This window comes from Zingiber officinale, chromosome 1A (assembly GCF_018446385.1).
Source record: "Zingiber officinale cultivar Zhangliang chromosome 1A, Zo_v1.1, whole genome shotgun sequence".
NCBI classification, from domain to species: Eukaryota; Viridiplantae; Streptophyta; class Magnoliopsida; order Zingiberales; family Zingiberaceae; genus Zingiber; species Zingiber officinale.
The window spans coordinates 3,031,459-3,044,602 of record NC_055987.1 but is presented as its reverse complement, the minus strand read 5'-3'; the positions used below and the strand labels follow the sequence as shown (position 1 = coordinate 3,044,602).

At 37.1% G+C, this 13,144-nt stretch overlaps 1 protein-coding gene across 1 annotated transcript; it reads left to right on the top strand.

Annotated features, from left to right (window-relative positions):
- Positions 1-2,673: 2,673 nt before the first annotated feature.
- LOC122015602 (ATP-dependent zinc metalloprotease FTSH 7, chloroplastic-like) lies at positions 2,674-9,139 on the top strand. Its single transcript, XM_042572590.1, has 13 exons — positions 2,674-3,768; positions 4,526-4,591; positions 4,666-4,800; positions 4,894-4,959; positions 5,051-5,236; positions 5,332-5,418; positions 5,509-5,622; positions 5,732-5,856; positions 5,936-6,044; positions 6,849-6,974; positions 7,054-7,374; positions 7,464-7,587; positions 8,680-9,139. The coding sequence occupies exons 1-13, from the start codon at positions 2,800-2,802 to the stop codon at positions 8,802-8,804; spliced, it is 2,553 nt and encodes an 850-aa protein (XP_042428524.1). The 5' UTR covers positions 2,674-2,799; the 3' UTR covers positions 8,805-9,139.
- The last annotated feature ends 4,005 nt before the right edge of the window (positions 9,140-13,144 follow it).

Below are 13,144 nucleotides of genomic sequence, written 5' to 3'. Positions count from 1 at the left end.
CTCTTCGAGCTAAAGTCTAACACCACACATTGAATATGGCAGACTGGAACACGAACATGCCACTGTCCCTGTGGATCCCTTTGCCGATCGGTCGTGTGCGTTCAAATGTTTCAGGATTACGACAGAGCATATCGATATGGAACACTAGTTTTTTTTTTTTTATGCTTCTGATTAAAAACGTTAGGAGATCAAATAAAAAACAATAGTTATAATGAATTAATCACTTCCTTGTTAATATATTTGCTATTCTGTGTTTTTCCGGGTTCAGATTAAAAAAAAAGATTGGGCTGATCCGCGAATCTTGGTAGAGATTGGCATTTGACTGTGGTACGAGATGTGATTGTGATGTGGAATGGAGAATACATGACACCAAATCTAAGCTAGATTCTTTCTTCTTTCCATGACCCGTTTTGCCCTTATTTTGTCGTTTGGATGGATTCTCATTTTTTTTTCTTCTTCTTTAAGAAAAATGATTCGCATGTAATTTATTAGGATTTTTTTCCTTTAAAAAATATTAATTTTCAATAATCTTCTACGAATTAAGATCCTGCTGATCAAATACATTTTTTTAATAGAAATATCAAAAATTCATAAGATATTGACCATAAGTCAATTGAAATATTATCATAACTTATGGACTATTGATTAAAATTTGATGAGAAGTTAGTAGGGATCACATTCATTGATTAAGTAATGAAGTAATTATTCCGAATTGGATACGCAGTCGTTAGAAAAAAGAACGGCGGAGCGGCGAGCTCGCTATCTCCACCGGCATCCCTGCGGTGGTGACGACGCAGACCACCGTTGCCCTTATATATAGTAAGCAGAGGAAATCGGAAGCGGCGGCCGACGTGGCGCACGGCTTTGTTAGAAAAAGTAGGAAAGGATTAAGTAGCATTTTTTTTAAAAAAAAAATTGCCTCCAAGATTTAATTAATTTTAAAATGTCACTTAAAATATCTTCTTCTGTACGAGAACGAATACAAATTATCTCTTATGTGTCCATGATCAAATCTAACTATGATTTATTTATAAAAATTTTTCTTTTAAATGAAGGGTATAATTAAAGGATACTGAACTTCTAAATTGATCATCATGTACGCTTCCTGATTTATTCTAGTGATCAATGAAAAAATTATGTGGAACCGGATTAATCATCCGAGAAATAATCAATGAGATTAATTGACATCATCAATTTTTTTTTTTTTTTTTTTTTTTTTTTTTTGAAAGATCTTTCACATTATTTTTTAAAAGATAAAAATTTATCCAAGATGATGTGACGAATCGATTCAGTTGTCGAATCATACCACGTTTAGTCCACTCAAAATATGTTTTTCCTTTTTGGAGTGAATTTTTATTTACGAGCTTATTCGTGTGTCCCTATCATTTGCAACCGATGAATGTAAAGTTAGCCTGCTGATGGTAATCGAATTGATATTCCGTAGAGTTTATCAGATATGGTTTGATTTTTGACGAATACAAATATTATTTAAAATTGAATAAGTCTTTATAATTTATCTTTAAAATGACTATCAAGATGACAATTGACAGCTACAACTTCAGCTTTGCTGCTAAAGTTAGAAAAGGAATGTTGACTATACGTGCAATTCTCTTTGACGGGATCACCGATATAAAAAGAAACGCGATAATTATTACGTTTTAAAAAAAAGTAAAAAAATTGACTAGTTTATTTATGTGACAAAACTTAGTTTCCGCTTTTGTGTAAAATATTTATTTAAAAAATAAAAGAATATAAAATTGATACAAATATTTTTAAAAAAATATTATATATTTTATGATTTTTTTAAAAAGGAATCAAACATTTTCTTTATTTTTATATTTTGAGTATGTGGGCCGGGCCATCAGTGACCCGATCCATTTCAAGAACGTGGACCCGGACTGGGTCATTGATGACGACCCAACCCATTTTTTAAATTTTATAGATACGTTGGCTGGGCCATGCCGGGCCTCCTTGACGCACGATTGGGCCTCGTCGATGCGGGCTTCAATCGTCATTAAAGTGTCAGTATGAGTTAAGGTAAGTGGACGGATAATAATAACCATTAAGGCATCTAAGTATGATTAGCAGGTGCCATCCTCGACGTATAAGTTATTAAAACTAAACTCGAGGTGGTAATACAAATAGGAGTCATGAAATGTCGTCAGTCAACACATGCGACTCCAACGCGATCAAATCTTTAAACAGATTGATCCAACATTTAATCAAACGGATGCAGCGATCGATATAACTTGACTAAAATGATATGTTTAACCGATTTAATTCGGATTGAAACTCATGCTTAATTGGGCTTATGAAACCTAAGCAATATCTCGAGTGGACCACCGCCTTATGCTACCTCATTCTTCAACACCATCCACTCCAACGTCGAACCAGTAGAACACACGTGGACTCACCCGAATGGTCGGTTCCTTCTCTTCATATTTATCTTCCAAGCCCCCCATAGTTAGTAAACTCCTTTTTCACACAATTTACAGTTCCTTTAGGGACCCATGCATCTCGCCAATGATCTCCGTGCAACGTTCGGGTTAAGTTTACGCGCGTCGATAAAGCTTGTATCTAATATTTTGTTATCCCCCGCGCCGATGGATTTGCACCGCCGCATGGCCCACATCCGCCTCCGCTCTAATCCTCGATCAAATGAAAATAAAAACCTCATTTTTTCCCCCTCGTGGAAATAGTGCAATCTGTTGTAATTAGCTAGGGTTTCGTAATCTGTACAATTCCAATCTGTTCCCTTGTTTTTGTTCTTCGATTTTTGTTTGCTTGATTGATCGACAGATGGCTGCGGCCGCCGTAGCGATCGAGTCCTTGGCTCCCCGCGGTCTTTACTATCCCAAATTCGGTAAGCAGACCGTACCCACGGAATTGCGCAATCGGTCGATCGTCCTCGCTTGCCTGTCGCGGGAGCTCGCAGCGGTGGCGGATGCCAATCGATTTGGCCGGAGGAGCCGCTTCCGGGGTCACGCTTTTTCTTCCCTCTCTCATGGAAGCATGGGCTGGGGCCGCTGGGCGTTGGGAGAGGGGGTGGATGGGTTGGGCGTTATTCTGACGCGTCGGCGGAGAGGCGCGGTTTTCGCCGTCCGAGCTAGCAGTTCTGCTGAGCAGGGTAATGACTCGAACGCCAGCTCCAGCGATAGCACCGCAGAGAGCTCGCAGGGTAGTAGCCAAAATGTGAAGAAGGTCGCTTCCCATTCCTCCCCTTCGTCATCTCAGTCGTCTACATCTTCTTCTTCGTCGTCTTCATCTTCTTCGCCCGGCCGGGAGAACAAGTGGAAGAACCGCTCGTTGAAGGGCGGCAGATGGCAATGGAAGCCAATCATACCGGCTCAAGAGATCAGCGCCCTTCTCTTTCAGCTGGGCATCGTCATGTTCGCCATGCGGTTACTGCGGCCCGGGGTTCCTCTTCCTGGATCAGAGCCTAGGCCCCCTACTACGTATGTAAGCGTGCCCTTCAGCGACTTCATGAGCAAGATAAATAATGACCAGGTGCAGAAAGTCGAGGTGGATGGTGTGCACATATTGTTCCGTCTGCGACAGGATTCTGCCAGTATGGAAGCCGATGTTGGAGGGGAGAATCGAGCACAGGATGCAGAAGCTCTTATCAGGAGCATGGCCCCGACAAAGAAAATAGTATACACCACCACTCGCCCAGCTGATATAAAGACTCCCTATGAGAAGATGCTGGAGAATCAAGTTGAGTTTGGCTCACCAGATAAGCGCAATGGGGGTTTCCTAAACTCTGCGATGGTAAGCATTCAAGTTTCTGAATCTCACTTGCTATATGAGGCATGTGAAAAATCTAAATTTACTATGGTTGGAATGAGTTCTTAGTTATATTATTAGGGTTGAATTCTTAGTTGATCTCTATGCATAAGAGTGTGTTCTATGTATACAACCTTATCATGAGCACGTCTGCACTACATACCAAAAGTATTTATCATCTCTTGAACTAAATTTGGAGCATTCATCTTTGCATGTCCTCACTGAATAAAAAAATGGGCAGCCTAGTGCACGAAGCTCCCGCTAATGCGGGGTCCCGGGGAAGGATCAACTTTATCCTACTTTGCAAGAAGTTGTTTCCGAGATTAAAACCACCTCTAGGTTACACGGCAGTAACTTTACCGTTGTGTCAAGGCTCTCCTTCATGTCCTCACTGAATATAGAAGCAAAATCAACTTTAGTTAGTTACTGAATTATCTCCTTTCAATATGTGGTCAACATAGAACACCACCATCAAAGTGCTTGTGTCTCTTTAGATTCTAAAGTTCCAATGACCATTTACATAGAAAGAAATGACTGAATCCATGTGCTCCACACGTTGCCTTCACTTTTTGTAACTCAGAGAGAAGAGAATAGGATGGCCTGAAGTACTTTGAATTTATGAATAAAATCATTAGCGATATTGTCTACCCAATATCTGCAAAAAAAAAAAAAAAACAGTGACAGTGAGTTTAGGAATTTATTGGCGGTAAAGTTCCTGATAAAAGAACTGATTTTTCTGCAGATTTCTCTGTTCTACATTGCTTTGCTGGTGGGTGCTTTTAATAACTTTAAACTAAGCTTTTCCCAGGTATGTGCTCGTTCACTGTATTTTAATCAAACTGATCACCCTTGAACTTATCTGATGCTAATTTACCTCTTCAGTCTACAGCTGGTCAGTTGAGAAACAGGAAGGCATCAAATTCAGGTAGTGCTAAAACAGCTGAACATACTGGTGCAGTCACTTTTGCTGATGTAGCTGGTGTTGATGAAGCAAAGGAGGAGCTAGAAGAAATTGTGGTAGGCGAAAAGTTGACAAAGTATTCTTTTTTGGTTGTTCATGGTTACAGTAGGACCTAATAATAAGATATTTTTCTGCCTGCTCATTGCTAGGAATTTCTTAGAAACCCAGACAGATATATACGCCTAGGAGCACGGCCACCTCGAGGAGTCTTATTGGTGAGTGGCATATGAAGTTTTTCTAATGAATTTTATTTTTTTTTTAAATAATTTTCATCACTAAAATTCTACATTGAGGGACTTTTTACAGGTAGGTCTGCCTGGGACAGGCAAGACACTGTTGGCGAAAGCTGTGGCTGGAGAAGCTGAAGTACCCTTCATAAGTTGTTCAGCTAGTGAGTTTGTAGAATTATATGTTGGTATGGGAGCTTCTCGAGTGAGAGATCTTTTTGCTAGGGCAAAGAAAGAAGCACCATCAATAATTTTTATTGATGAGGTAATAAAAAAATATTTGTTGCACTTTCAATCAGCATCTAGTGTTTACAAACTATGTAGAGCAATAAATGCTAATATTATTTATTGCTAATGCAGATAGATGCTGTTGCAAAAAGCCGTGACGGTCGATATCGCATAGTCAGCAATGATGAACGAGAGCAAACTCTCAATCAGCTACTTACTGTAGGGCAATTAGAGCTAGCTGTTCTTGCTAATCATTTACCACTATAAACTTTTTTCTTATATTTTTTGTTCTTCCACTTTGTTTTCTAGGAAATGGATGGGTTTGATAGCAACTCTGCTGTTATTGTCCTTGGCGCAACAAATAGGGCAGATGTGTTGGATCCTGCACTTCGCCGACCTGGCAGATTTGATCGGGTAGTTATGGTCCGTATGCCTGCCTTTAAATGTGATATTGATATCTAATAACCAATTTAGTTTTGTACAATTGTATTGCAATTGAAATATGGATATCATTTTTCTGTTTTCATTGTAGGTAGAAACTCCTGATAGGCTTGGAAGGGAGTCCATTTTAAAGGTTCATATCAGCAAAAAGGAACTTCCATTAGGCGATGATGTAGATCTTAGTGAAATTGCATCCATGACAACTGGTTTCACTGGGTATTGTAATTTGAGTTCATTTATCTGGAATGACTTTATCTACTTCACTGTTAACGTTTGGGCACTGAACACTGTGCAGAGCAGACCTAGCAAATTTGGTGAATGAAGCTGCTCTATTAGCTGGAAGACTAAGTAAAATTGTTGTTGAAAAGATTGATTTTATCCTTGCAGTTGAACGTTCAATAGCTGTATGTTCTATTCTATTTTCTATTTCAACCTAATCAAACTTGTCTTATGCTCTGTCTCTTTATTCTAGTCAGCCTATCCCTGTGACAAATATCTTACTCTTGTTCTGGTGGACACTGGATGATGCATTTTATCTTCTGCAGTTTCACAGAATATTTCCTCGCAAAGTCTTCTGCTTTTATTATTCTAGAATTTGATTTTCTATATGTATCTTAATCTTTATGCTGTATAAAAATTCTTTTATTATTTTCTTGTCCTTTAGGTAACCTATTAACTTATTAGCAGATTACTCCTGACCAGAATTGTCTTGTCAAATGACAACCCATATGTCATTCTCTCATGTAAGAATCTGCCTTAAAGTGGGAGCTCTTAATAAATTTTCTTTGAAAGAAATATCAGCATGATGCTTTCTGTGCTTAATTACATAATTATGTTTGTCTTTGACATGTTGGTCTTTGACATTCTACCTCTCCATTACAATCCACCACTTCTATTTTTAAAATTTCAAAGGATTTCTTTGGAATGTGCAAACAGAACCAACTGTATGTCAGCTGGTTTGTTGTCAATATCCAGAGAATGGAATCACATGGTTATTTTTTTCATCCATTTGTATGGCTTCTTGCACACAGGAGTATGATTATGTTATCTCTATTCACAATCTGCTGGACTTGAAACATCAACTAGAAATCCTTAACATAAAATGACTTGTTACTCTATGGTGCATGTTTGAATGTTAAGATTTTGTCAACTTTTGAGCATCTTCTATACATGCTGCTTAACGGTCATACTTTTTTTTCTGGCCTCAGGGCATAGAGAAGAAACATGCCAAGCTGCAAGGAGGAGAGAAAGCAGTTGTTGCCCGGCATGAAGCTGGCCATGCAGTTGTGGGAACTGCTGTTGCAAAACTTCTTCCTGGGCAACCATGTGTGGAGGTTTGGGTTTTTGATGTTCTATCATTGCATTCTGGTGGCTCTAATGTGAACTCTAATTACTCCACTTTCCTTCTTTTAGAAACTGAGCATATTGCCTAGGTCAGGGGGTGCATTGGGGTTCACATATATCCCTCCTACAACTGAGGACAGATATTTGCTTTTCATTGATGAATTGCGAGGCCGCTTGGTCACTCTTCTTGGTGGGCGTGCTGCAGAAGAAGTTGTCTACTCAGGTCGTGTGTCGACTGGAGCCCTGGATGACATTAGACGTGCTACAGATATGGCTTACAAGGCTATAGCTGAATATGGACTTAATCAGAACATTGGTCCAGTATCATTGGCAACATTATCTAATGGTGGCCTAGATGATTCTGGAGTGGGTTCTTGGGGAAGAGATCAGGTTATTTATTTATTTTTCTCTCTCTCTTGCTCTTTTAAATATTCATTTGGGATGTAAATTGGCTAGAATTAACTGGGATTCAATTTTAGGGCCATCTTGTTGACCTTGCGCAACGAGAGGTAAAATCATTCCTGCAGTCAGCTCTTGAAGTTGCTCTTTCTGTGGTACGAGCCAATCCTACTGTGGTTGAGGGTCTTGGTGCTTACCTGGAAGGTTTCTCATGCTTACCTTGATACTTTTTTTACTTTTGGAATCTGCTGTTAAGTTTACTAGCTCCAATTATCTGGGTTTGAGGTGATTTTGCTTTCTTTTTCATGGAACATAGACAATGTTCTAATCTGGCATTCATAACTTATTCAGTTATCCCCTTGAACAAGCATATAAATTGACCTTCACTATGGGCTTCTGATTTTCTTGATATTTTCCTTTTGAGTTAAATTAGAAGATAACATCTACCTTGAGCAGATTTTTTTTTTTTGTTTAAATTTGGCAGGAATTATAGTTTATCTTAAATTTGTTATACAAGCTAGTAAAGCATTATGAACATATGTAATCTCTTACTATCTACAAGGAGTTGTGGAGCCTATGATTTTCTATACCAGTAGGGGATTTGTAGATTCTACAATTGAATTTGATCTATAAACCTAAGAAACAGTGAGAATTCTTAATTTCTCTCAATTTGATAAATTGATGTCTCTTCATCATTATTTAGATTTCCTCTGGCAAGTTCTTACTTTTGTTTCTTAATTTTTTTTTTTGTCATCTATGCAACATAAGAGCGACCCTATCTAGTGGGATAAAACTTGGTTGCTGTTGTATATACGCAAAATCAGAATGTCAAAGCAAACAAGCAATTGACAGATACTTGAATTATTAGTTCTCATGAATGATTGAAGTAAGAAACGGGTTCAACCTTCAAGTTATAAACAAAATGATCTAGTTGGAAGCACAAATATCTTGTGCTGATTTAGTTGATAGAAACAATTATGTATAAATTCCCTCCTTTTTTCTGTAAACCAAGAGGGTTAACAATCATCCCCAGTATCCAATATTCCCCTTTTACTTTTTCTATAAACCATTATAAGGATTTGTCAATTATTCCTTTTAACAAAAAAAATGTATGTGTTTTCCCCTTCTTGATGGTATTCATAACATCACATGACCTTTCATGATAACACACATTTCTGACCTTTCAGTTTTATTTGCTAACCTTGATGGATGTTAGTAAGGTGTAGCCTGAAATTGTCACATGTAAAACAAATCTTATCATCTAATTTTCTGTTTGTTTCTGGCTTTACTGAACAGAAAAGGAGAAGGTGGAAGGAGAAGAGCTGCAAGCATGGTTGAAATTAGTTGTTGCCCCTACAGAACTGACTATGTTCATACAAGGAAAGTCTGGAAATCTTCTCCAGCTGGAGTCAGGCTCCTGACACTATTGAAAATTTTCTCAAGATCTAAAGAATCAAAATTACCAATTCTGTTCCAGTCAAAGTGGCACCCACTCGTCGACAAAGAGAGTTGATTTATTTACCATACAGCCGGCAACATTTTCATCTATACCTCTTTATCCATGCTTAGTTGCTCATAAACAGTTTGAGATATCCAAATAATTTCCCCAGTTAGATAGTCTTTACTATCCATACCTTAATCGCTTCAATCCTTATTATTGAATTATGCCTAAATCTTTGTCAAGTTATAAGATTAAGATTAGGTCATGTGTACATTATATCCTCGGAAATAGGTTTACTGGATATTTCTAACTGCAGTTGACTTTGTTCTTACTTCTTCTCATTGGTAATCATCATAGACATTTTATTTATGATCTGTATGGAATTGTGAAATTCATGGTTTAGGCAGTTTGCAAGTGTGCAGCCCCTGGTACAGGAGATGACAGTAGTCTTTTAACTGGGATGAAAAACTTGTGCTAGATTCTCGAAAGATGCAGAAATTTGTTGCATCAGAGAACGTTTTACATATTCTTTTTTTAAAAAAAGGAAAATCTTGGCGATTTTTGGCTGATCATTGATTGGTCGATAGATGTTGTTGCTAAAAGGTTGTTGATTACTTTGGAGTTAAACAGTTTGATTGCTTTTCTTTTTTCCCCTGTTGGAAGGCATTCTCCATGTGTCCTTGAGGTGGACGTCTTAACTGTATTAGTGTCTAAAAATTGTATCCGTTGGTTCGATTGATAGAATTATTAGTTGCATGCTCTCCAAAGATGCACACTTTTTTCTTCCTCCTTCGTTGCATGTTGATACTGAGTCAGATTTCAGTAGGTAGGCTACCTACCTAGTAAGGGTGTTGGATATTTACTGATTGCCATTTGCATATGCACTTGTTCTGTTAGCTATCATATCAGATGCATTCATTCTTTTAATTATATGAAACCATAGCATGGATTCACCTCGAGACAGAATGAGAATGAACCACTTGTATTTACTGATCAACTGTTTAGAAAATAATTTGGTCCATAAATTCTTAGGCTGGTGGGATGGTCTCTTCACTCTTGCCAATGGTCTCAATCATCTTTATGATCTACACCAACTTTTATTTTGCAAAAGGAAAAAAAAAACAAGAAAAAAGAAAAAGATAAATGCTACTTTAGTTTTGATTGGGAAGGAAGGAAGCATAGTCCACCTGACTTTGAAACCTGCCTGCCATAGTGTGGAACTCAAGTACACGCCACCTCCGTTTCCAATTGCTCTTGTCTTCGCTCTTCGAGCTAAAGTCTAACACCACACATTGAATATGGCAGACTGGAACACGAACATGCCACTGTCCCTGTGGATCCCTTTGCCGATCGGTCGTGTGCGTTCAAATGTTTCAGGATTACGACAGAGCATATCGATATGGAACACTAGTTTTTTTTTTTTTATGCTTCTGATTAAAAACGTTAGGAGATCAAATAAAAAAAACAATAGTTATAATGAATTAATCACTTCCTTGTTAATATATTTGCTATTCTGTGTTTTTCCGGGTTCAGATTAAAAAAAAAGATTGGGCTGATCCGCGAATCTTGGTAGAGATTGGCATTTGACTGTGGTACGAGATGTGATTGTGATGTGGAATGGAGAATACATGACACCAAATCTAAGCTAGATTCTTTCTTCTTTCCATGACCCGTTTTGCCCTTATTTTGTCGTTTGGATGGATTCTCATTTTTTTTTCTTCTTCTTTAAGAAAAATGATTCGCATGTAATTTATTAGGATTTTTTTCCTTTAAAAAATATTAATTTTCAATAATCTTCTACGAATTAAGATCCTGCTGATCAAATACATTTTTTTAATAGAAATATCAAAAATTCATAAGATATTGACCATAAGTCAATTGAAATATTATCATAACTTATGGACTATTGATTAAAATTTGATGAGAAGTTAGTAGGGATCACATTCATTGATTAAGTAATGAAGTAATTATTCCTACTAAGTAAGCTTTAAATCATGATCTTAACAAAAATAAAATAAAATAAAATCTATTTGTTATAGGTAACAGTAAATAGTTCTTTATATTCATTTGTAAGTGGTATATTAATCTATATGTTATAAATGATGTTAATTTATATGGCCATTGAGCTAGTTTTTATACATTAAATGGGGAGCTTCCTTAATTTGTTTTCTATTCTAGAGCAATTTATACTAAAATCAGTCAAACATTAGAATTAAATTAGCAATAATTGAACACCCAAAAGTTCAAAAAGTAAAGGACTTTTTTTTGTACAAAGAACTTTAATTAATTAATTAAATCAAGAAGCCATTTTTTGAGGAATTAATTAATGGGCCATTTCCCATCCTCATCATTCTCCTTTCACCTCGAACCATTTTAATCTGTCGGGGGATCATCATTCAAGTTGAGGTTTCGAAGATGAATAGAATAAATATAACATTACAAATGCAAATGAAATTACTTTAAAATATTTACTAACTATTCTTTATAATTAATGATGAATCTACCACTAAATGACAAAATGGTCAATGAAATCATGAAAAAAGATGAGGAAAAAAAAACATACTAAGTGGAGATATGGCATATACTAAGCGTTCTGATCCTTGCTAAATGTAGTGGAGGCACTTAATTAGGGACAAATTAAAGGTGAGTGTGGACTGCAAAGACATGGCATATGGAGAACAAAATATATGGAGTTGGGTGGGCAGGCCTGCATCTTTGTCTCCCATTACCACTCGATCACCAACTAGGGCGTCCATGCATGCTACACTCCACACTCACTGACTTGACGACTTCTCGACTCTCATCCACTACTTGGAATACATACATATCCAATGTCTTCAGCACACTAACAAATCACAAAGTGATAGATTTGGCGCTTCAAATTCAATCGGAAATGCTCCGGTGGCGGTTCGATTCTCGATCGGGTTAACGGATGAGTTGAACCGGAGCCGGCCCGATCGGGAAAGGGGGGAACATGGATTTGACTTCAGGTGGTGGAGCAGAATTAAAGGTGAAGGTGATCAGGAGGCTTCTGCAGGCTTGAGAACTTGCACTTGTCTCCCCCTCTTTGTAGTGTTGTGTGGCTAGCCACAATCATTTAGGGTTTGAATTGAAGGGCATCATGTGTGCCATTTGGCCTGCATGTGCAAACAATGCGTCCAAGTGAAGAATCATTAGATCTGTGTATCTAAATTTTGTATATGTATAATTGTATCATCCACGTAAAAGTAATGAACATGCATGAACTCGTGTTATTAATTGTAAATGTTAATGTGATGGATATGTTTGTTGTTTATAAGCATGAATGCGAATTGATGGGATGTGATGTTGCCAGCCAAATGTTGTTTCACTCTGGCATGCTCCAAGTTCCCATGGTATTTATTTTATCAATAAATATCATTTCAAATGACAGAAATCCACTTCTTCATGTCCACCAAGAAAGAGCATGAATTTGGGGAATAATATTAATTTTTCCCTACTCTTTAGCTGTCGATATTATATTTTAATCGATGTAAATAAATAAATTTTCAATTTTTTTTAAAACCTTGTCATAAATAACAAAAAATGGGTCAAATATTAGTGTCGGATCTAGTAAATGAAGACAGATTAGTCAAGAATGACGGGGTCAAACAAGATTAAGATTATAATTAAGAATTGCAAGCGTTTTGGATGGTCATGGGTCGTCATAGCCTTCTTTCCAGCTTCGGATCTCGAGTCGTAGAGGGTTGACCCGAAAACCCGGTCCGAGTTTGAATCGAATTAAATTAACATGAAGTTAATGATTGCGTGAGACAGAGAAGCGCGTACAGCTCATCGCCATTAATCAATCGAACATGAGTTTTGAATTATAATTACTAACATTGTTTTCATTTATTACGAGAAGTTTACCTTATTCACTAACATTATTTTTTAAAAATATATATATTAAAATTTCATAAGACGAATCCAAAACCAAAAAGCTAATTTCCGTCTTCTCGTGCATTGGAAAAGATTCCTTGCGGTCCTCGTTGTATCCATTATTAAATTCTTTTTCTTTTTTTCTAAAGCAGTCTTCCACGCAGGGAACATGCTCCTTTCAACACTAGTTAAAACCATTAAATTATTACAAATTTTAAATGAATTTAATTAGAATAAGAAAAATAAATACTATTTTGATTTGATTAAATAATTGTTGGCTAATTTTAACTGATGCTATTATAGAAAAAGTAGTGATAAAATATTCTGTATGATATTTATTGAGATATGAGTGGGTGGACCCACCAGCCACCACCTCACTCACCATTTCCGCAGCAGCAGTTCCATCAAATACCACACTCTCTG

What these genes read in the sequence shown, in the direction of transcription:
- LOC122015602 (XM_042572590.1), top strand. Translation starts at nt 2,800, where the DNA reads ATGGCTGCGGCCGCCGTAGCGATCGAGTCCTTGGCTCCCCGCGGTCTT. An exon ending in AGGAGCTAGAAGAAATTGTG is followed by an intron (nt 4,801 to 4,893) that starts GTAGGCGAAAAG and finishes GCTCATTGCTAG; the next exon opens with GAATTTCTTAGAAACCCAGA. An exon ending in CTGGGCAACCATGTGTGGAG is followed by an intron (nt 6,975 to 7,053) that starts GTTTGGGTTTTT and finishes TCCTTCTTTTAG; the next exon opens with AAACTGAGCATATTGCCTAG.